Source organism: Ochotona princeps, chromosome 23 (genome assembly GCF_030435755.1).
Source record: "Ochotona princeps isolate mOchPri1 chromosome 23, mOchPri1.hap1, whole genome shotgun sequence".
Taxonomy (NCBI): domain Eukaryota; kingdom Metazoa; phylum Chordata; class Mammalia; order Lagomorpha; family Ochotonidae; genus Ochotona; species Ochotona princeps.
In genome coordinates, this window is record NC_080854.1 from 32,465,598 (window position 1) to 32,490,617 (window position 25,020).

The 25,020-nt window shown below is 48.5% G+C and overlaps 1 protein-coding gene across 2 annotated transcripts in view; it reads right to left on the bottom strand.

Annotated features, from left to right (window-relative positions):
- Positions 1 to 25,020, bottom strand: part of TRIO (trio Rho guanine nucleotide exchange factor) — a 288,966-nt gene that overhangs the window by 56,145 nt on the left and 207,801 nt on the right. For both annotated transcript variants that reach the window (XM_058680114.1, XM_058680113.1), the window contains exons 31-34: positions 23,299 to 23,400; positions 20,128 to 20,270; positions 19,502 to 19,601; positions 9,734 to 9,977 (exon numbers count right to left, since the gene is read on the bottom strand). In XM_058680114.1, the coding sequence (XP_058536097.1) occupies positions 9,734 to 9,977; positions 19,502 to 19,601; positions 20,128 to 20,270; positions 23,299 to 23,400 (589 nt within the window). The remainder of the gene's footprint in view (positions 1 to 9,733; positions 9,978 to 19,501; positions 19,602 to 20,127; positions 20,271 to 23,298; positions 23,401 to 25,020) is intronic.

Here is a 25,020-nt window from a genome sequence, read left to right on the forward strand (position 1 = left end):
GCCTTTCCAATAAAAAGAAATAAGTCTTAAAAAAAAAGAGAAGTATTTTACTTAGTCAAAATGAAACTCCTGAGGTCATATTTAAAATCAATGCCAAAAAAATTCATCTTTCATACAGAATTCTCCTCTGATAATAATTTCTTGAACATTTAATATTAACATTTCAAGGATGGGCACTTGGCACTCACAGTCCCGAGGTACACCCTAGCTACACCCTGACTCTTGCTTCCTGTCGATGGGGGCCAGTAGAGACGGTGCAGATGGCTGCATCCTTGCCAGCCACATGAGGGGCCTAGACTGAGTTCCCCGCTCCCAGCCTCAGTCCGGCCCAGCCTGGGCCATTAGATATTTGAGAAGTGGCCAGCAGACAAGAACTCTGTCTGTCTCTGTCTTCCTCTCCAATAAATAAAGGTCTGTAAAATCAAAATCAGGACATGCATATCCAAGCACCTGTTGCGTTAATGTGCCCTGAGAAATGAGGCACTGTCACTGCTTCAAAAGAGTTCTCAAGACAGAAAACAGAAAACAGGCTCAAAACCCACAAGAAAACTTAAAATGAGAACTGGAACTATACACTTAAAATTAAGCTGAGCTACAGGATCTGGTATTTCTATTTGCATACTGCTTTTTGAAGAAGAAACATATTCATAATTACACAGCTGAGATAGGATGAAAACACTTCTGGTGGCCACCTGTGGTCCAGCCAGCGGAGCTGCTACCTGTGATGCAGGCGTCCCCTGGGAGTCCCAGTTGCTCTCCTCCCATTCCAGCTCCCTGCTGGTTTGCCTGGGAAAGCAGAAGATGGACTAGGTACTCAGATTCCCTGCTACCCGTGTGGGAGAGCTGGATAGAACCCCAGGCTCCTGGCTTCAGCCTGGCCCTGCCCTGCCCTGGTCACTGCTGCCATGTGGGGAATGAATCAGCAGTTAGAAGCTCTCCTTCTTTTTCTATAATTTTACCTTTCAAATAAATAAACATGCAGCTTTTAGAAAAAGAAGACCCCCCCTCCCAAAACCACAAGTAACAGTTCCAGTATATGAAAAACCATTCAGGCAAATTCTGAGATTAGGTCTTGAATGATGTAACTATTAGGAATAGCAATGATAATTTCCTCTAGAAAACAAACCAGTATGTGTTTTCTTGTGACCTGAACACATTATCAGCTATACTGATGTAGTTTCAATATCTGGCCTTTAACTCAGTCATCAAACTAGTTTTTGAAAGGAGTACCCTGTGTAGCAGTTGAGGGTGCTGGCCTTTGAAAGATAATTCCCCTCCAGGAATATGGCAATTCTGGACTGGTTTCCTTTCTCCGCCTCCCACCTTCTTCCTCCCCGGTGCGTTTCCGCCCCGCACAATATGTCTACAGTGCCAGCCGGGGGCACAGCTGTGCCACCACGGTGGAGTCCCTCAGGTTCTCTGCACAAAGCTACTCCTGTTCTGGGGAAGTTTTCTCTGGTTTCTCTAGCCAGCAGATAACTCCCCCTGCTCCGGAGGGCCAGGATGACGCAACCTTGACTTCTCAGAGCCCCATTCAGCAGGGCAGTCCCTGCTGCTGTCTAGCAGTTGTCACTCCACAATAGCACCTTTATGGAAGGGCTCAACCGCTTCACTGGGGTGCCAAGAATTTGATAGGCTCCTTTTCACAGCTTTATTTACTATCTCTTCACAAACGATGTGCGTTTTGCTCTTTAACAAAACAAACATTCACATGCTCACTTTTTCTATCTCACTCTAACTCAGATGTGACACTCTGTTTGCATCAGCACCGCGGAGATTACTGCAGAACTGCAATATGAGATGGTCACCTCACAAACTGTGCTCCCTGAAAAAAAGGAAAAACAAGAGCATTGGAAACTCCAGAGCCATGCAGACAGCAAGTGCTATGCTGTCCTAGTCTGGGAAACTTGGCAAAACCCTTAGGCAAAACTTGGCAAAAATCCTGCAAAAAGGTTACAAACTGAATAAAGACATCCTTGTTAATACTCTGTAAGGAACGCTATCATTATTTACTCACATGCCTACTGACGGGAGTACTGTGAACCTCTGGGTAGGAGAAAGAAGGGTACTGGTAAAGAAACTACCCAAAGAGCAGGAAAAATTTATATTAAGAGGACCTAGTGGTGGCGAGGTTGGGAGTGACACTGCTGTATAGTGGGTTAAGCTTCAGCCATGGGTACTGGTTCACATCCTGGTTGCTTTACTTATGACCCAGCTTCCAGCTAATGACTGGGCAAAGCAAAGGAAGAGGGCCAAGTGTCTGATCCCTGTAACCACATAGGAGACTCAGAAGAACTTTCAGTTCCTGACTGTGGCCTGGCCCAGCCTTGGCTTTTGGGGAGACTTGGGCCGGGAACCAATGGAGGGGAGATTCTCTGGCTCACCCTCTCTTTCTGTATCTCATTCACATAAAAATATCATTAAGTCTTTGAGAAAGCTAGACATCAGTCCTTTTTCTAGAGCAGGGCTGTCGGAGGGCCACAGGTGCACTGGACATTGGACTTTAGCTCCCAGAATCAGCTCCTCCGCAGCCACCTCAGGCCCAGGCTGTTTGTCCCAGGAACTCCCAGGTTCCTCGTTCCATCAATGCACCAAGGGCAGAACCAGAGCCTGAAGGCTGACGTTGCTTGTAGAAGCTCATTTCACACCATTCACTGCTAAGTATGGTGAGGTTACTGTGTTTCTCTGCACCTTCGCACATGCATTTGCACGCGCTCCCTCTCTCATGGCTGTGTGGGTGTCCTGAGAAAGAAAGGAAGAGAAAGGTGCACAATGTGGTGCCTGCAAGTCCTCGGCACATCTATCTGTTTCTGTTGTTCATATTCTGAGGCTCCAGCAGCCGCCTGGGCCTTGCCACTCCCTCCCCAACTCTGGCCTCCTCCAATTCTTAGTATGACAGATAGTCCTCTTCATTTTGGAATGTAACTGAGAGAAGGTCCTTAAAGAGAACAGGCACACAGACACCGGGGCTGCATGCAGAGGGAAGAGGAGATAATGTTACTAAGAGGGTGGCTGTCTTCAGCTCATGGATGGAGGTCCTGCGAGTTACTGGCCCTGGGAAGCCCTTTGGGTTGGACTTTAGGCCCCAGGAGACAGGGGAGAGGATAAGCTTCTGCTATGCAAACCCTAGTCTGTGGGAGCCTGTGGGAGCCTGCGGGAGCCAGTGGGAGCCTGTGGGAGCCCGTGGGAGCCTGTCAGAGCAGCCACAAAGGCTAACACCCCTTCCTTCCCCACTGGTGATAATCTGTTCCGTAAGCCAGACTGAAATGGCCTCCTCAATTCTGAGACAGTGGAAACTCATCTGTGTCTAAAAACAAAACTTTAACATTCTTTCCTTCTAGAAAATTCCAGATGCAGAAAAGGGGACAGGGGGCTAGGATAGGGAGGATGTGATCAAACAGACAGAGCTTCATTTACTGACAGTTTAAAAATAATGAAGAATTCCAGGGCTTCCTTGCACTGCAGACAATATAAATAAGCTGACTGTTGTCTCCTCAAACGTCTGGTAGAGCCTGCCAAGCAGCAGTCACCCTGGGTCCCCTGTCCCAACCGTGACTACTCAAGTTGTGGGAAAAGAACTGTCTCAATAACTAGCAATGGAGAGTGACTGAGCTGGTCAGTCCACAACAATCCAAACCTTCAAGGATCTTCTCGGATCTGAATCTCCCTAGAACAGTGGGGGAGGGGCCGGAGAGCTCCACCCTCAGTTCCTTGCCCGGTATCACTAGCTCTCCACACCCTCTTTAGGCCCCAGCAAGGTCTTTTAAGAGTCAGTTAGGGCCTGGGTGCCGTGGCCTAGCAGCTGAAGTCCTCGCCTTGAACGTGCCGGGAGCCCATATGGTCACCGATTCTAATCCCGGCAGCTCCACTTCTCATCCAGCTCACTGCTTGTGGCCTGGGAAAGCAGTCGAGGTCGGCCCAAAGCTTTGGGACACCACCTGTGTGGGAGACCAGGAAGAGGTTCCAGGTTCCCAGCTTTGGATTGGCTCAGCTCCAGCTGTTGCGGCCGCTTGGGGAGTGAATCATCGGACGGAAGATCTTCCTCTCTGTCTCTCCTCTCTGTATATCTGACTTTGTAATAAAATAAAAATAAATCTTTAAAATAAAAAGAGTCAGTTAAAAACAAAAAGCAGCTTAAGCAGGGAAGAGTTTTTCAATTCACACTGAAATGCCAGGGATAAGAAGCAGACTCCTTTGGAAGGCGGAGATTGCATGAAAAACTGAGGTCCTTCTGGAAGCCACAGGAAGTACTGGCACGTGGTGGATTCCTCGTGGGTTTCCTTGGGGTTTGGGGTCATGGACAGCTCTGGGAGGGGTAAGGCAAGAACAGCATCCCGCGGCAGGTGATGTGGCACGTGTCGAGGGGCTTGCTCTCTGGATGCCGCTGGTGCCCCAGTGAGGGAGGACTCATTTACAGCCCTATGATTACCGCTAGGGTAAAAATGGAAACCATGTTGAAGTATTACTGACATAAATATTTTATAGTATGCACCATCTGCACCAAAGCTCTGTGGGAAAATGTCCATTGAAACTTCACCTCACAGATGAGCCACCAGAGACTCACAATTTAATTTTGATGAATGCTTTTAAAGAACAATTAATTTTTTATAGCTCCTGCAAAGGTTATTTAGAATGAATACATTTAAAAGGGAATCCCTGGTCTGTCTAACATCAGGATCCGATGCCTATGTAGCGTCAGATGAACAAACTCAGCCTGAGAGTGTGAGAGGCAGGGGTTGTGCCTGCTCACACACCTGCGGCTGGCCTTGGAGCCTCCACCGGGGTCCCATCTCCAGGAACCTCTGTGAACTGAGGTGATGTTACTGCTTTTCCTATCACGGTGTCACGGCTACTCCCAGCAAGTGTGGGAAGACAGTTCTCGTGTTCGTTGTTTCTGACTGTGTGGCATATGTAATTTTGTGATGATCTAATACGGATGGTATCAATACCTGTTCCTGGTTTGTTCCTGTTTTAATAGACACTCTCACACAAAGCTGGAATGTGAAAATGCCTCCGACCTGAAGCCTTCAGCAGAGATAATGGCCCACTTGTGTGGCTCCGTAATTACACACTCCACGGGAAGTGCTCTGCAATCACAGGCCTGGGAGCGATCGCTCAGTGCACAGCACAGGAACAGCGGCTTTGTTTCCCATTTGGGGGCTACTCCATGTTCCCAAGTTTTTCTTCCCACAGGGATTTACATCACTAACTGTTCTAACTGAATAGCGTGGTTCTTTCCAAGCTAATTTTCCAAAACTATACAGAGGCCTTTCATTATGCATAGATATTTTAAGAATATGTGGGCAGGTATGGGTTTAAAATGTCTAAGGATTAGTGCGCCTGGGTATGTTTTCTGATAACAGTGGCAATTTGGTGTGAAGCAAATGTCTAACTACATCAGATTGGCAATGTAGTCAACCCAACTTTTGAACAGCACCAACGCGTTTTTAACAGCCAACATTGTTTAAAAACTCACCAGGTCGTGTGAAAGTCATAGCAGGCTGTGTCCTGGGCAGGAGACCAGCTCCCCCATGGGGCAGAGAGGCAAAGACCACATGGGGAGTGAGAAATCCCTGCAGGGAGCTGCTCACAGAGCCTCCTGCTGAGGCCAGAACTGCTCAGCTCCTGCAGACCTGGGTAGGGGATGAGAAGTGTCCCCCCTCAGGGAAGGGTTGCTCGTGCCTGAGTGGACAATTGTGTGTTTCTTGGCCTGAGACGCTGCTCCCAGATGTAGAAGCATGAGAAGGCAGCTCTGCAGCTCAAGCCATCCCCTACGAGAGCACGGGACCTGGGCCTGGTGCAGGGGGCCCGTCTGGGCTGACGTGTCACCGTGCACTCCGAGCCCCAGTCCTGAGGGTTCCCTGATACTGCACACCTCCATGATGGCCTGCCTGCCAGGGAGGTGTCGAGCACAGGCCTGGAATCCAGGAGTAGACGGGAGGTCTCCTCTCTGGCAGGATGTCCCTGAGCTCATGGTGTGCATGGGGGGAAACAGTCATGGTAACAGCCTGTCCTTGGAGGATGGACAAAGCCTTGGCCCACCCTCCATGCAGGGGGTTAGTGGGGAGCAAGGGTGAGACTGGGCTAGGGTTCATCTGAGGGACACAGCCAGCCCTGAGCCCTCCCTTCCATCACTTACGAACCACACCTGGATGACAAAGGGATGCAGGGGACATGAGGGCTAAGGAGAGAGACCTGGCCTGTTTCCATATCTGGAGGAAGGGTAACAGGGAGTCAGGACCTCATGGACTGGACAGCAGAGAGAGGCCTCAGGAAAGGGTGAGGAACAAACAGCCCTGCAGGGCGGCTGGTCCAGCTCTCTGCTTTCAGTCACCAGAGGTGACGTGAGTGCTTCTGCACTGGAGTCATGGGGCCTGGGCTTGCTCAGCCACTCAGCCATTCCTCTTAGCGAGCCACAACTGATTCCAGGGATGAGTATACGTACATGCGAACAGCACCAACAGTCCTCCGTCCTCCAACTGAGGAACACAGTGGGCAAACCTATACAGATCACCTGCCTTCTAGGTTAAACAAGCCAAAGCAACTGCGATACAATTCAGCAGGAGGACTATGAGTGAGCTCATGTTGCCCTAGAGAGCATCCCGCCTGGGTTCCCCGCTCCAGGGCCTGTCTCCCCATGGGGTGCTGGCTCTTGCTGCTCGCTCTCCAGGCTTCTCTGTGTCTCTCATTAATCGTGGCACCTGGGGTCCCTGCACATCACCTGGAGTTCAGTACTGTACCCACAGCCCTCGCCCCTGCTAAGAGCTGACTGCGCTCCTGTTTCTGTTCCAGGCTTGCTGGAGCGCCTCCCACTGCATGGTCCTTCTCAGGTTTTTCTGGGGACAGTATTTGTGTTAAAATACTCAGTTACTAGATCAAGGTTCCCCTGTTCTCACCTCACCTCCATGAGGTCCACTGGATAATCACCTGGCCTTTAAGATTTCTCATTTTTTCTTTATCTGGTGAGATGGGACAGTGTTGGGGAGGAGCAAGTACGCAGGGGAGAGCCCCTTGTCTTCTCTTTGAGGACTGCAGACAGCCTGGTCAAGATGGATGAGTTCTGGGAGTTGCCACTTGCCCTTGGGGGGATTGGATTTGGGTACCAGTACGCTCTTTCCTTTGACCTGGGAATCCTAGCAGCAGTATTCTTCAGCTGCTGACGGCAAGTGACAGGAAACAAAAACACAATGGCAGTGCCTCGGACGCTCGCAAGATGCCAAGTGTAGAGGCAAGACAAGCTGCTGATCTGACACTGAGAGGGCCTGCCCCAGCCATGAGAAGGGTGCACACTGACTTCTGTAAAAGAAGAGGCCACATTTAATTTGCTCAATGTACTAGTCATCAAGTCCAGAATGTTCTTCAAATGACAAGCTGCTCAGAATCAGATATCAGATAAGCAAATGCAAGTGGGTAACAGAGCCAACAGCCCAATACATAGGAATGCACTGACAATCACAAGCGCATGTCCCCTCTACACAGCAGAGGGAGACGGGGATGGGCTCAACAGAGGCCAACCAAGGCCTCCTGCTCCAAGCTTTGCTTTGGGCTCTGTTCCGGAAGTTTCATCCCTTGTTGCTCTTTGCTCCTGGTTTCCTAGACTTGAACCTAGACAGTATTCTCTGGGAGAACTTCTCCAAACTCCCAGAGGTGATTTTCCCTCTCCTGATCTACAGCTCTCTCCCTGCCCAGATCTTTACACTGCAATGGAACGGACACTTTTCAGTACTTCCTTGCACAAGAAAGCAAACAAAACTAAGGAAGCAAAAGGAAAATGAGACAATTCTGGGCCTCGTAAGCACTGATGGCTGGCGGTTCATCTAGGTCTTTCTCACTGCAGAAACACTTTCTGAGTAAACAGCCCTTTTAGAAGGCTTTGGGAGGGCAGGGCCTTTTAGGTTAGGGAATTAGAAGGAACACAAGCTGGTACTGCCACTCAAAGACAAGTGGGAGCCCATCTTCCTGCAGAAGTTTGCAGGACGCAGTCAAGGGTGGTGAGCGCCCAGCTCTTTCACCTCAGCGCCGCAGCGTGAGAACACACCGCAGAGCAGGCTGTGCAGGGCTCAAGTCTGCACAAGTGTTATCTGCAGCATGCTCCACCCAGGCTCCAGAGAACAGATGACCTGGAGGGAAAAGCTGGCCTTTATTTTCAACTCAACGACTTAACTGTATGATGCAATTCCAGACACACTCCACCATGGGCCGAGATGGCAGAGCCAGGTCACTGTCCGAGCAATGGGGCAGAAGTCCGAGGAAGCTCTGCACACACAGCACACTGGACCAGAGAGGAGAGCGGACACCTCAGCTCTAGGCCCAAAGAAAAAGCTGCCTTTCTCTCTTCAAGTCCTTGGAGAAATAACAGCTTTATTCTTCTCATTGCTTACTGAAGTGGCATGTTCTTGTTTGGGCCCCCAGGAACCTGGCACATGGCTGGGTTTATAATTAACAAGGTGAGCTGAGCTAAGCAGTCGCCATGGCCTGGGCACAGGTCACTGGGGTCTCAGGAGCAGAGACAGCTTCCAAAATGTGTCGTGATGAAGGTTAACAGAAAAGCAACTGAAAATAGCAGAGCATGGTGTTTTCTTAGGAAGGGAAATCAAGCAGAAGCCTCCCAAACCGGAAATAACTGTGCGCTGTGCAGAAGTCTAGACCAGTGATAGTCAAGTGACATCATGTGGCTGGAGGTACAGACACTGCATCCTTTCTGCGCTCTTAAAATCTACAGCTCATTCCAAAAAGTTCATAAAGTTTCAAATTGTTGTGCGGTAAGATGAAAGATTAGACAAGCATTGTGCAAGAAAAATAGAATGTAATTTGCACATGTAATTTAAAATTTCTAGTAACCGTATTTTAAAAAGTAATAAGAGCTCCATAATGAATTGCAATGACACGATTTATTCAATCCTCTATAAAGTCACTGTGTGTTTTCACTCGTGTCTAGGGGTATAATTTCCAACTGCAGAACATCCCTATCCCAACAAAATGCCCCACTGCCACATGTGCCCCAAGCTACTGCAGGGGACTCAAAGAAAAGATTCACTCCCCCCGGGAAGATCCACCCCGTCACTCAGGCAGAAGCAGTCCTGCTCAGCTACCGCTCCCTAAAGAAGCTGCCCAGGAATGCCAAGGTTACTTGGCTCAAATGTCCTCTCTCTCACTTTGAAAACCTTTCTTTCAACTGCCTGACTCAGCCCCAGCCTTCCCTAGGTTCTAGCTTAACTCCCTCTCTCTGCAGGCAGCTGGAAGAATCTGAGGTGTCCCAAGACACTTGCGTTTCCAGGGACAGAAGGCTGGAGTGGGTTGGTTCGGTGCCTGAGTGGTAACCTTCCTAGAGCAGAGCATCAACAAGAGAAAAAACCCACAACGTGAAAATCTGACTACAAAGAGGCTGAACACGGCCCCACTTCTTCTACTCTTTTCAAGCATCACTTGGAAGAGAAAAGTACTTTCTTCTAAATTTACAAATGACCCTGGCCATACAAACAGCCTCCTCCCCTTCCTTCTCTTTTAAAATAATGTCAGATCTCATTACGGTGCCTTGAGAAACAAGTCACAGATGAAGCCCTCATTTTCATTTGAGCCCTGATGGGTCAGAAGCGCCCACAGTGGTAATGTACTGAAGGCAGCATTGACAGGCGAGGCCCCAGGTAGCAAAAGGCAGCCAGGAAGTGGAGTGGACGTGGAGGGCTCCAGTGCCTCCTGGCAGGCCTATGCTGCCCAGCCCCCGCTGACCTACCTTTGTGGTTGAAGATGCCCTCCATCTCCATGCTGCTTCTGGAGTGGGCGATGCACAGGGAGCCGCAGGGGACCAGGCCTTCTGCTGCAGGGGACCGGTCAGTGGTTCGCACCAGGCACCAGTCAGGCTTGTCATGTGGCCGCTCCAGGACCTCCACTGTCTGGCCGCGCCGGATGGTCAGCTCATTGCTATTACAAGCGGTGAAGTCGTGGATTACCACCGTCAGCTCACAGCCACCGGAGAGCTGGGAGGGACAGAAGAGGAGCAGGGCGGTGAGCAGGAGCCGCTGGGCTGTCCCAGGGGGAGCTCTGTGCTCCGCCAGGAACTGCATGTCTATTCAAGGGGTCATTGTGTTGGGGACAGCCCTGCAGCTGTCTGCACATCCTAGCCCAAGTTCTCACCAATGATTGCAATTTTCTAAGAGTTTCACCTTGGGAACCAGTTACAATTCATGTAACCCTCCATATCTTTCTGCACCTGGAATGTTACATCTCTTTTCTCACAATGGACTACAGCTTAACAAGAAGAAACACTGTATCAAGGCTACTTGGGACATGAGCAGAATATCCAGTGATAAATGAGCTCACATTTCACTTCCAGCTTCCCTCTCGGGGTGAATATGCAATCTGAGCCTCACCTGGAACAGGAAAGCAGGCAGTTGAAACAGCCTGGACTGGGGCACTGCCTCCTAGCAGTGTCTTTGGTGAGTTCCCTCTCAATGACCCAGGGTCCTCCCAGGCACACTCCTGTCTGTCTGATCTCTGGCTCACTCCCTGTTGCCCTTCCCATGAGTCACTCAGAAGGTTCCATGGCCACTGGCTTGTTTCAAACGTGCCACATTCCTTCTGTACTTCCCATGTTGCAAGTTCCTACTACTACCCATTCTCATCCGGTCTTGCCTTTTGAATAGAGAACTGAGACACTCTTGCTAAACAAGCCTCACTCTTTCCCTCCAGACTTCCGGGCAGCCTTCTGATGCTGCTTCTCTGTCCAACCCCACCAACCACTTACTTGAATTTCTACAGTGGCTTTTGGAGGGCCCACACTCTCCTTCCAAGCCATCCCAACTCTGCTCTCCTCGGGTCACCATTTATGATGTGGATCCTCTAGTCCAGACATGCCACCCTACTCCCCAAACCCTCAGATACAACCTCCTTCGCATAGGACGCATGTCCCCGCAGATGTGTGTCCCCTACCTTCTGGGCTTACATGCTGACAGCTGGATGTGCCCGCCTCCCACACCTGATAAGGTCCTGAATGCACTTGGCCATGGTATGTCTGCTCCTGGGGCTCATACACCCCTGCTCTACGCTCTCCACCAAAGCCCTCTGCAAAGTACCATGCCGTTTTCAACAACCAATGTTCAGCTGCGGGATGCACCACACCTCGGGTGTATCTCTGCATGCTGTGTGTGCTGTGCGTCTGCTTGCCCTCAATGCTAGGCAACAGGTCTGCATCACTCCCTGAGAACTCTCCATGCTTAGACGTTGAGGCAAGGCAATGCCAGCTGGGAGCTACCAATGCTCTGCTACCTCCAGCAGGAAGCTCCCAGCTCGGCCTTCCCTCTCTTGAGGACTGCCTTGCACAGTACTAATACCCAGCAAAAACGCAAACATTTGTTGAAGTTAAAAGACAAAATAGGTTTTCTGTAGCAACAAAGGGCTTGTATTTGGAAAACTGAAACCAGGGCTCTTTCCCTGCTATGTGAGGGGCTGACTGCGTCTGGGTTACACCTGTAAGAGGCCTGTTGGTGCACTGGCAGTGAAGGCTGTGAGCCCGCGCAGCCCACATGGGCAACGTGTGCAGCTGGGCCACAGCAGTGCTGGAAGACAGTCACTGCGGTGTGTGGAGGAGCATGTCCCTGAGACAGGAAGGAAGGGGCTCGTGCTGGGGACACCCTTGTCCCAGACGGCCGCCCATGCTGTCAGTACCCTGTCTTCTCTAAGTACAGATCATGAAAGAAATCATTACCACAGAAAAGGAAATAAAACTCTTTCACGATGAAGTACTAATGTCCACAAAATGAAGCATCTTTGCAAGGCCACAAAGAAAACTTGGTAAAATTCTTTGTAGGGAATCATGTTAAATTTCACATAGGTCTCTGTGAACAATCAAAGATGCTATAATGTTTAAAGGTCAAAGGCAGAAGTGTAGGGGTTGTGGCACAGTATGTTAAGCTACTATAGGAGATCCTGTATCCTGTATCGGTATGCCTGGGATCTAGTCCTGCCCCACTTCTCTGCGACCTGAGGGGTTGACCACAGAGGCGGGATGCTCCCTGCTCAAGGGAAACAGCTCAAGCCAAAGAGTGGCCACGAGGGCAGCTTGCCATGGCCCCCAAGACCTTCCCTTCCCAGCTCACTGTGGCCCAGCCAATGGGTTCTTCACGTGGTATGTGCTGTGTGCAAGGAGCCCCCAGCCAGTACCTGCCAGGTTTTCCTGGCAGTCCCCCAGCAGCACAGCCTTTGCCTGCCTTGCCCTCACTCACTTCTCAGCTCTGCCATGGCGGAAGGGTAGCGTGGGGCTGTCTAGGGAGTTAGAATGCACTTCCGGCCCTCATTTTTCTAGCCCCTTAAAGAGTAACCAAAAAGTACTGGAAACATCTTGTACTCTACAGAGCATAAGAAAATCCATACTGTCCTGACAGAGGACCACTTACTGAATTAAAATTATGGTTTTAAGGTTTTTGATAATTTCTAAAAACCTAGAATCGGAATAATAATTCAAACTGTTAAAATTCCCATTAAAATTAACCTTCAAATCTCCCAGCCAATCAACTAGCTTCACCTGTAAGATGAAAAACCTAGCATTAAAGGAAGGACTAAATGGATGTTTTCTAGACCACAGAAAAAATCATCCTGTAGATTCTCACTGTTTGCATTTGAACATCTGAAACTTCTCACCACAAAAGAGCTCTTAAAAGTCAGATCTGCTGATATAAAAAAAAAACCAACAACAACAAAAAAAAACCCAAAACTTTTTTGGGCATAAAAGCCTTGTATTAGCTTTTTGAAGAAGTAACACAAATATTATAGGATGAGCATCTCTAAACCAAAAAACCCAAAATGCTCCAGAATTTGAAACTTTTGTAGCCCCAGGACAGTGCTACAACTAGAAGATTCCACACTAAGATCTTGGATGATGGGTTCCAGCCACATGGCCGCCATCATTAAACAGACTCATTGCCAGGCACTTCTCTCGGGAGCTTGGGCCATATCCTCCGCCTATACTGCTATGATACTGTTGTGTAATACAAGACCATTCAGTCCTCGACAGGGCACAGCAAGCACCTGGTGTGAGGGGCAAGTGCAGAGGAGTCCTGGGCCAGTCCCACTGGGGGAGAGAAAGGCTGCACGAAACACATAGTGGGCTCGCTGCAGATGGTTTTACAAGGACTGGAAACTAGTGTGTTAAACATCAGCTGCGGGTGGGTATCTGGCCAATTTTTTTGAGAGAAACTCAAAAGGAAAAGGCAAACATGGTCTAAATAAAAGCCATTTCTCCCTGAAGAACAAAGTGTATCAACTCTGAACAGTCAGATCCTGTAGCCCACTGCAGTCCAGTCATTCAGGAACCTCACAAAAAGGCCTTGCTGCTTCACGAAGGTTCCACACAGAGCAGCCCTCCCCCTCCCCGAAAATCATGCCTTAGTTAAGGAGGATTAGAGAATACAGCTCCGGCATTGGCAATGGTTACAAAACACGGCAACCGCAGGCAAGCAGAACAATCCTCCAAATAGACACTCTCCGGCCCATGCTCTCACCGCCCAGGCTCCTCTGCTGGAAGCATCCCGGGGCCGGGCTGATCAGCAGTTCTCTTCAGAACAGGAGCCACAGGCCTCCCACGCTCACCCCGATGCCGAGGCTGCATGAGGTTGCACTCACAGGGTCGAGCTCAATGGAGAGGCACTCACCCAACTCCGCAGCTTACGGTTACAACTGCGTGGCTCTGACACACTGTGGGCACAAAGGCAATCTGCAAGAGCTTCAGAATGGTCACGATGCTCAAGTTTGTTATGGGCTTACTGTCACAGTAAAAACAAAAAGAAAGAAAAATCCTTCCAAAGCAGTATCATTTCACCAAGGGAGGAATCCGTGCAGTACTCAGACATCTCCTCCTCTCTCCTAACAGATCACATGTCTGCTGCCAGAGCTGAAGGCCTGGAAAGCTCCCAGAGTGTGCTGTGCACACAGACTGGAACAGGGTAGGAGATGAAAAAAAAGCTGAATTTAAGATGCAACTAGGACCCTGGTACAATAGTGGAGTTGGCTAACTTCCCTTCAAGCTTCTGGATCCTATGTGGGTGCTGATTCATGTCCTGGCTGCTTCACTTCCCATCCAGCTCCCTGCCTGTGGCCTGGGAAAGCAGCTGAGGACGGCCCAAAGTCTTGGGACCCTGTGCCCATGTGGGAGACCTGGAAGAAGTTCCTGGTGCCTGGCTTCACATCTGCTAAGCTTGGGCCACTGTGGCCATTTGGGGAGTGAACAGGTGAACGGAAGATCTTTCTCTCTTTCTCTCTGTAAACCTGCTTTTGGAATAAAAAATAAATGGATCTTTCTAAAAATGCAACTACAAAGGTAAACTCTCAGTGTTGACGGTTGGGCCAGTCAGTGATGCCAGCCCAGTCACTCAGCCGAACTGGCCCCACACTGCTTCTCCCACACTTTGGAAACACCAGAATGCGAGACAATGCAACATGCTCTGCAGGTACTGTAGATAGCAAACTGAGAGGCTTGTTGGCTGCGTTGAAAGTAAAATAAGGAAAAAGTTGAAAACAAGCTGCCTCACTTCCAGTGTGCTTCAATGCTCTAAAACAAGGACTGTTTAGGACAATTGGAATTCAAAGATAACTTGTTTGTACATTCCCAAGTGATCACTATTAAGGAAACTTTGAAACAGGTTTTTTGGGGAGGGCACGGGGGGTGGTTAAACAAACAGACATAATCTGAAGAACTGCCCTTGGCAGCTAACGGTAACCAGGTGACTGGGACACTCAGCACAAGGGAAAGCCGGAGATAAATCATGTGGTTCAAGGCGCCCTCCTCAACAATGAACCTGACCATACCCTGTAGATCACTTTCAAGGCTCCACGAATTTTATTAAGTCTTTGTTATATTTCTAATCAAACTTTATTTACTTTATAAAAATTTTGCCTTTTCTTAAAAGTGAGGCTTTCCACTTTAGGGGGTGATTCTGTTCTGTTTGGGTCAAGTTATCAAGGGCAATATGCAACTTGTGGTTTTATAGTGATACTTTAAGAACTCATCAAAGAAAATACGACAAAGGCTATAGTCACTGAAAAAAAAACACAAAATGATTAGAAGAATAAAGACAGAAACACCTAGAGTAACCCATCTCAGAAGCTGCTGGGAACAGGGGTTCTTCCCTGTGCTGAGCCCTAGACACCTAGCGTGGACAGCACAGAGCAGAAAACACCTGTGAGTGAATGCACCTCCCTGGTACACAGCACAACATCATGGTGTGTGTTGCCAGCAGGTGGCTCCCCAGGAGGATGGAAGGGGAACAGCCAGAAGCAGCTTGTGTCAGCTCGATCCTTGGCTGGGCACCTGCTGGGGAGGCCAGGCACCTGCTCTTAGAACGCCTGGCTCCTGCAAGGCAGTTACATTCTTGTTTTTTTTAAATTAATTTCATTGCATTATGTGACACATTTTTTTATGCACTGGGATTCCCCTGCCCCTCCCCAAACCCTTCCCCCCCCAGGCAGTTACATTCTAAACCCAGTAGCACCAGGCTGAGCCAGGACAGCGAGGCAATGACCTGCAGTAGCAACAGTCAGCAGAACTGGAGGACCAGGAAGCCGCAGAAACAGCCAAGCTTTAGTTCAGGCTCCATGCATGCCAGGTACTCTCCACTCTCCCCGAACACCTCAGGATCATGTAGGCAGCAATATTTTTGTTGCCATTTACAGATGACGCCACGTAGGCACAGAGAGGTTCGGTAACTTGCCCAAGACACCCAGCTGCTGTGCTACAGGGGACAGTGCGTAGTTAACTCAGATATACCTGCTAGTACTACTGCTTACCAGGGACAGAGTAAGGATCTGTTTGAGTGAGTACAGGATGCTCTGAGGACATGAACGCCACACACGGTCCCTTAGAAAGGCTTCTGCACTAAAAAAACAACTCCAGCCGGATAAGAGCGTGGGTGCCCAGGGCTTATACTCAGGAAAATTTTGTCTTTTTGGGTCAGGAATACAACCACTGAGGAACGCAACCCCTCTATGAGCTGAATGCGAACATTCTAATGAAACATGTCCTTGAGACCATGCTGCCAACCAGGCATTACAATAGATTGGCACTAGCTGCTGTACACACCACCTGGGCTCTGCAATTTACCCACACACCACCAAGTTCCTGTGTATAGAATGTCTCCTGAAAAAAGCGCAGATGGACTAAACTATGTGGAACCACACGTCCCAAGCACAGTGCTATCATAGTATTCAGGCTACCGTCAATCACTTACTTGTTAAAATATGTGGCTTCATATATTCATGTTACGAGCCTGGGGTAGCTCATGCAGACGGTCAGTCCCATTAGAAACCAGAGCCGGCTACCAGGAGCCCAAGGCCAGCCCATCGCTGAGACCACAGTCTGGAGGGGTCCTTCTCTGTTGGGTACTTTATTGGACCTTGCCTATTGTGCTGCTTCCTTTGCTGTCTAGTCTCCTCAGAATACAAACTTCAGTTACATGACATAAATCACAGACCAACCAGGCCGACCGGTGACGATGATCTAAAAGAGTGTTTAATACTTTGAAAGCATTTGCCTCCAAATTCTGCTCTAATGGAAAACGAGGTCTAGAATAGAGAAAATGATGAGAAATGATGAAAGCCCCAAGTCTCGATTCTGGCCCTGCAGGGTCATCGTGCCTGATCCCTCAGGGCGCCGAGGGCTGGCCGCACCTCCCCCCTCTGCCTCCGGGACACAGTCCCGCACAAATGAGCTAAGATCTGGAAACCATCTGACTTGTGTGCAACTCAAACTGTTTTTTTCCTAAGATCTTTTTGTCAGCCACAATGATCAGCAATAAATGATGCTTACTCACTTCTGGAACCAAGAGATGGCATATTTTAACACTGATGTCTTCCCAGCAGGGGCTGCGCCTGCAGAGGTGCAGGGCAGGGCCCAAGGCACTCTGCCCACTGCGCTCCCTGGACAAAGGGCGGCCCGGACATCCTCCCCAGCCGGCTCCTTCCCCAGCCCTTCTGTGCCTCAGCTGAGAATTGCTAACAGCCCTGCCAGATAACTTCTTCCTTAAGAATTCTCCAAGAAGTCCAGTCAAAAACATCCCCCCACCCAGTTTCTGAAACAGAACCAAATTCCACGATAACTACTAACTCATAACAGACATCATAAATTAAGTCCAACAGCAGAGCGTTGTTAAGTGCTTTTCCCTGCCAGACCCATCTGCCCCAGTTGACAGGGGCCGCCTAAAATATGCAGGGTGGGAAAAACTGTGAGACACATGAGGAGTTACTCACACTGGAGACTGGGGGTTGCTGGTTAAGCAGAGCTCACAGAAACAGTGCATGTGGCAAACCGACTCGGGGTTTAGAATTCCTTGAGTTGTCTTCTAACCTGAAATACTCTACCAGAGAAGTGTAAAAAGAGACAGGGCTTGAAGAACCTCTCTTTTAAAAGCAAAGGAGATACAAATGCAGCAAGCAGTTCCCTCAGTTCCCTCGTGGCAAGGCCTATAGGGTATGTCCCTCTGTCTTATGTCCCCTCTGCTATTTATCCTACCTAAAATCGGTCCCAAGGATGCCAGCAGCCAATCATGGCAGGAAAACACTTCCTGCCCTTCCCATCCCCCAGAGGCCATTATGGACCTTGGTCTGGTGAGGGGTGCTGAAGAAGGAAATGTACACCACATGCTTGTAAACAAGCAAGTCCAGAGCATCATTCCTTCAAGAAGGCAAAGCACTGGAACCAGGGCAGGCACTGCAGAGCCCGAGGCTGTCACTGCACAGGCTTCACCCAGACCCCAGTGAGAGATGCCCCCAGAGCCCAGGGGAGCAGGCCATGCCCACACAGGCTTCACCCAGACCCCAGTGAGAGATGCCCCCAGAGCCCAGGGGAGCAGGCCATGCCCACACAGGCTTCACCCAGACCCCAGTGAGAGATGCCCCCAGAGCCCAGGGGAGCAGGCCATGCCCACACAGGCTTCACCCAGACCCCAGTGAGAGATGCCCCCAGAGCCCAGGGGAGCAGCCCATGCCTACACACCCAGAAGGGGCCATGGAGGGATTTCTAAGCTCAGGAATGCAACTTCGAGGTAACACAACGCTGAGCTAAACACACTGAGTTACATTAACTAATAAAATACTTAGTTGGTCATCCATAAAACAATACTTGGTCATTCCAGAAACCAACATTTCTGAGTTTTTTCTTAAATGGCACATTTCTGAGTTCTTTTTCTGAAATGGCAACCTGATATAAACTGAGTAAAAACTCTCCACCCTGTTTTTTTTCCCCAGAAAGATAAATTAATCAGTAATATTATAACAAAATGTTCTCAAGCTCAACCTTTTTTTCTTTTTTAAACCAAATGGACCTAGAGGGGGTGCCTCATAGAAATGCTGCTAGAACCAAGACCTGCACATGTCATTTATCTTATTGCTTACTATTTTTCCTGGCAAGAAATATCTGCTAGACGCTAATAAGTGCACAGGGTGCTGAACAAATAAGACGTTCCTTTGGCTCTCCAGCTCTGAAGTGCAAAGCACTCCTACGTTCAAGGCATCATTTACTTGGTGAACTCAAAAAGTAACGTGAAAAAAAAAACCTACTTACTCAAACTAGAGGGATTTGAAAATGAAATCATCATAGCAGAGCAATAATTTACATCCACTTAACTGTCCTGAAACCTACAACATGAAGTACTATGGATTCTTCCAGAAACCAAGGGAGTCAAGAGTGAAGTTAGGACTGTATGTGGTGCCCCGTGAAACAACCTCCCCGAGGCTTAACTTTGTCTCTGCCAGCACTTCTGTGCCTGGATGGCAAGCCCAGGATACCATTCGTTCCCATGAGGGAATGCACCGTGGAGAGCTCCGGCCAGCAGCAGCCACCTCTGCTGACCACCAACGCAGAGGGGAAAACTTGGGCATTCTGACTTAATGGTGATGTCACTAAAACCCCCATTTAGTGTCAACAGTTTTAAAAGAAGAATTTGCTTTAGCATTCCAGAAATGCTTATCTTTGTGGGAACGGGACACTTGATGGTGGTCAGTGTTTCCTGATGGCTCTGACAACAGACTCTTAAATCTTGTCCATTGCTTAAACCTAGGATTCCAAAGTTCACTGCTCATTGTTCTGTGAGGTTTTAAATGCTATTTAAACAAAACCATGGGCAACCTGGTCACTTCCGAAGAAGGCATCCCCACACTGATAAACCAGATTGACCCCTGGGGCCAGCAGTGGCGCAGGCCCAGGCCAGGGCAGGTTCTGTGTCCTGCAGCATTTAGGAGTCTGGAGGGCACTGGAGGGCTGCCAGAGGACAGTGACAGGAAGCCAAGTGACTGAACTGGAGTAGGGTGAGGTGGAGGGCAGGGGGGAGAATGGAGCGATTTCTCTGGAATCCGCAGGGTGGACCCGAGCCTCCCCCCGCCAAGTCTCTGCCCTGTGGCCACAGGATCGAGCATGAGCCTTGCACAGAACAACCCTGGAAAAGTCTGCTGCTGGATTGCCATTTACACAGAGAGGCTGCTCCGAGCAGGGTGAGTGCTGTCAGCCCTGCCAGCTCACCTTGTCGCTGTCCAGGGTGTTCTGAGAGGTGCGGGAGGCGATGGAGATCGTGTCAGGTTGGCTGCTGCCATCCCCTTGGCTGTCTAGGTCCTCTCCATCCCTGCGATATAAAGAAACTTTCAATTGCTATCACTGACAGACTGGTAAGGAGCATCTAGCAGGTTGCCAGAAGAATAATCGGGTTGTTGCGAGATGCACACTGGCCTGTGTGACTGCCTGCTGCCCCTGCAGTGGTCACACTGCATGGAGCACAGGTTTCTGCTAGGCACCGTGCTAAGTGCCTAACACGTATCATTCCACTGCACCCTCAGCAGGATAAATATGAGCGATTTGGTTTTCTGCATTTCAGAAACGAGACACAGCAACATCCACATTGCTCTGTCACTGGTCAACGTGATCCACATTCTTCACAAAGGTGCACTCAAGCTCACTTGGGACACGGTAGGGAGCCCAGTGAGGGGCACACGGGCACATATAGCCTTCGAGCCAAACGAGGCTGCGTTCTTGACAAAGCAGTTGCATTACCACGAATGCTGTTAAAACATTGATTTGAGGAAACTTACTCTTGAACAATGGCCCTCCCTGCCAAGTAGACCAACTTACTGAAGGCTCCTCTGGGCACTCACCTCCTTCCCTTCTGCCTGGTGGCGGGGGCTGTCTTGGGGATGTGGATGGGCTCCTTCAGGGCTCCTTTCAGGTGCACTGTCCGCTCCTGGATCACTTCCCGGATGTGCTTTATCCAGTCCTGCTTGTTCTCGATGCTGGAAGCCTTAATGAGGTCGGCAGATCACTAGGAGACAGAACGCCCTGGCCCCGCCCGCATCACCCGCATCACCCGCACCACCCGCACCAGCCAGCTCAGGTCTCCCACAGTCCTTGACTTTCCAATTCTCAAAAGCAGAAAAGCAACTTCATCTCATGTTTAATTTGCCAACAATTAATAAAGCAGCTTCCCATACCCCTCAGTAGTGTCAGGTGAGGTTAAGGTGTACTCCTTCTGTCACCTAGTTTAACACCAAGGACTTTGAAAGTTTGCAGGAAGGATAACTAAAGGTAAGCTTGCTGAAAATTTTTAAATAAAGTGATATGTTCTTTTCATAACTTGCATTTTCCATGAACATTATGAAGACTACTCAGGTGTACAAATGTGAACAAATTTTCCACTAAAATAAACGTACTTTAATTCTATTTTCTATGAACTTTCTGAAAAACACTAGAAATGAGAACTGGGGTGTGGCTACTGAGAACTGTGTCCAGGGTCACCCACTTTCAGTCAGCCACGGTGGACTGCCTCCACCCTCTGGGTAAGTGTGCAGGACCATGCTTTGGATGTGGCAGCTACTCAGCACACACCTGCAGCCTGCGTACACTAGGCAGTGTGCTTTCCAGCACTGCTTTTCTCTCTGACTCAAACAAGGCGTCGTCCTTTTTCTCACATGCTCTGTGCCTTTGCAATAATTTTCTGATTTCCTTACAGAAAACACCAGCTCCCAACGATAAGCACAATTCTCTGTAAGTGATTAACATAACTGTCAGTGGGTTTATAGATGAGATCATGAAGGGAGGGGAACTCAATGTTTGTCAGTCTCCACAGTGTTTTTTTTTTTTTTTTAAAACAGAATCAGAGCTCATGCTGGGTAAAGATTTCAAAATTGATAATTCATTCTCACGTAAAATGTTCTAAGTGCATGGTATGTCCGTAGAGTTAGAGTTGACAAGGAAAATGGATGTCAGATCAGGGCTGCTTCATGCACTCTGCTCCCAGTTCTGATGGGGGGACAGAAAAGTGCTCAGGCACTGGTGGGTGCCCAAGTGTCTCAGCAGAGAGAACTCTGGAAACTTCAGAACTGTCACTGGAACTAAACATCTGATACAAACTCTAGGGAGGGTATACCAAGAGAAATACCTGAGAACCAATATTTGGCCGTAAGCCATTTATGTGGTCCAGGAAATTGACACGTGAACTGATCAATAAATTGATGGATAGGAATTCTCAAAGAAATTAAAGAGAAAGATGCTAAGTTTTCAGAACAGCAAGAGAAATGTAACTAAACTGCAGTACTAAGTAAAAGGTCCCGCTTAACTAAGGGAAAAATCTGTCTTGCACTCTTGGTAGGCTCAATGTGTTTGAGAATTTAGAAATACAAATTCTCCCTTGCAAACAATAAAAGTAAAAAAAAAAAATAGCCCCAAATTTTGTTTGCCAACTACAAGATTATTGTCATCACTGCTGTTAAACAATGCAGCCATGACACCTCCTACAATCCTGTCTATACTGGCGGCACTACTGCCACCATCTTTACTGTAACCACTTACACCTTAGCATCATCCGTGCCACACCTTTACCCCCGTCTGAACTGCCACCACCATGATGTGCACCCCCATTTTCTTCTGCATCATTGTACTACCACCTACAGTGTGACCACTGCCTCCATCTCGTCATCACCACAGAGCCATCTCTGAAATTCCTGAGGACATCATTTTAGCCTCTTGGGAAGTCAGAGCGATATTATCCCAAACAGAAAATGTTCATCTGGAAAAGTCTTTGAGAAGTCCCATTCCTCAACATGAGCATTTTATTATGTCCTAAATGGAAGCAGTCCACTGCTGGCTTAAACATCTGGCACCACTTCTCAAAAGCACCTTTTGGCATCTGTCACTGTAGCTAATTTAGATAAATACATAAGCTGGAAGATTTTCTTTCTTTTCTTTTTGAGTATAATTTCATTTACCATCCAGCAATTGGGATGGGAGAACTAGGAGGGTCCTGGCCTAGAAACCTCCCATTGTTGCCATGGGGTCCAGAAGGTCAAAGGTGCTCAGCCAAGGGCAAAGGTAAACCCAGCCACTGGAGTGGAGAAGTAGTAGAGTCCAGCTGGTAAGCTACAAGTTTAAGCTCCTATTCCTCAGAAAAATCTAGTTACCTAAAATGTAGCTCTCAAGGTCATCTGTATGTGCCAAGCCTTTACATCATTATTAACAAGAACACAAGAATGGTGGCTGGTACTCATACATTCACTGCAAATCACTCCACTGTTCACAAGCGAGGACCTCAGAAACATGATGGCTTCCATAGCCAGCAGCCAAGTTCACATTAGTTGCTCAGAGTGCTAGAAATTCTGAGGGGATACGAGGCACACAGGAGACTATACCTGGTGTGCAGGGCCACATCACTGCGTCCCCCCATGCCATGGGCTTAGCCCCTATCCTGCACAGCTTCAGCCCCATCTTGCCACACCAGCACACAGCTGCTGGCAGTCTCAGCTCGGAAGGACGGTTCCCACTGGTTCTCAACTAGAGGAGGAGGGAAATACTTAAGCACTTTTCACCCTCCTAAGAGAATTCAAATCAAACATCTAAAAATACTGCCCTCCTCCAAAGACTACAGCACTCAGAAATAACCACAGTTTCTAATTGCAAATTCTAACAATATCAAACCTCTACCCTCTAACTACACAAAGTGCCAGGGAGCGGCAGAGGCTGTGGGCATGTCTCAGCTGCCTCACAAGGGTACCCAGTGTCTTTTTCTTCCCCTCTGGAAATGCATTAGCGCAGAGTCTGTGATCTGCATCTCATGCCTTTGTAAGGCCGGACAAATGGAAGAAGTTTTAGAAGTTCCTCTAGGAGGCAAGTAGAAGTTTAGCTCAAGCCTGTTCATCACCAACTTACTAACCACTCTTCTTTTGGCGGCAGTCATCAACCCCAACAGAACAAATAAAATGACGTGAACACTGGCAGGAAGATAAAACACACAGAGATATTTTTCACAGTGCACCCCCAACTTCAAATGAACGTACCTTAAGGACAATTTTATTATCCGAAGTTGGCGTCCTCCCCACCCACAGTGCAAATTTGCAAGGGTCTCCTTCAACATGTTCTGTGACACCCAACTCTGATGTCTAGATAAAAAGAAAGTTATGCCATTAGGTGGCAGGAAAATTCTGGCAGGATATACAACATACTGAAAAAATAGCTTTGGAGGCTTGTGACAGTGCTGTCACAAGAAAACACAGATCCTTTACCCTGGAGGACAATGGTACATTTCATTTAAGTTGTTCTCAGGCTACATGGGATGGGTCTCAGCATTCACTTCTTCTGAACTTATACTGGTTGCCAAGGCAGGCAGTGAGCAGAAAACTCAGAGGAAGCAAAGCCAAAAGATCTGAGAACCTGTGCAATCAAGAGCTGGCCATCTTCAACCTCACCCCTGACAAGGCAAAAAAGCTTATTCCTTCCAGAACAGGGCGGCCACTGCAAGCTTTCAGCAGGAATGACCTAACTTCGCAGAAGGCAGCTCATATTTGCACAGCTCAGTTTTCCAATTTCTTTGTCAATGGTATTAACTTTGAACATCTCCCTGGTGACACTGGAGTCCAGGTGCCACATGCAGCTGGCACAGCGGAGCAGGAGGCATGCACTGGAGCCCGACTGCACCCCTCCTCCTGCAGCCCCAGGGTATTCTCTCTTCAGCCAAGGAAGTGATTCACAGCCTCCAGCTCCAGAGGTGGGCCCCAGGGAATCTTAACTTCTAAAAGATGAATTAAGTGAGGATGGATCAGCTTCTAAAACAGACCAGCTTGGTCTCCAAGGATAGATTAAAGCCAGCTTGTGAAATGACCAGCCAGCAATGCTGCATTTTTCTTTTGCAGTCAGAATGTGATCTCTAATGATGTAATGCACGCTGCGATCCAAAAGATAATCTCAAACAGAGGGTCAGTCAGAGAAACGGGCACACCCACCAATGTTTAAACTTGCAAATTTCAGATTATTAAGATGATCTCTGCACTTTGTTAGATTAACACAGAGAAATAAAAATGTATAAGGTTAAAGCTGTCCAAATTCCAAACATCTACCCACTTTCTAGCCATCTGCACGAAGGACCCCCATCATTAGGCATGATGGCATCTTCTCAGTTATTTCAGTATCAGGCCTGTCCAGGCCCTGCTCAGCATGTCTGCACAGCAGCACCCCTGGTGGACAGGCCCTGCTAAGGGAACAGCAAGTACAAGGAAGGGCCTGGCCTCAGACTTCTCTGGGAACAGACATGTGGTGTATAGAGGCCAGCCTGGGCAGGCTGGTGTGGCAGAGAAACAAAATAGTGCCAAGGACGCTTCCATGGCCAGGAGTACTCCAGGAGGTTAAATAAGAACTAAAACGCCATCACCAGGCCAGCACTTGAGCGTGCTGTTTCCACATAACCAGGCTATGGCTCTTACGAACTTTACTTTAGCTTATAAATATTTCCTTAATATTTTACTATAGAAAGAAACAATTTTATAGTACATCTGTTTTTAATGTAAAAACTCAAGCTCCTGCATTAAACTATGTGAAACACTCATTAGGGCTATTGGAATGTTGTCAATCCTGATGGGCAAAATACGATCATGTATGAGTGTTTTATCACATTCTGACACAGTCAATTTATCTACAAAGCCATTTAAGCTACACAGGAATACATGACTTAATTCACTGTAGGAACGGTTTCTCCCGCTGGTGGAGGCTTTGGGATGTCCCAAGAT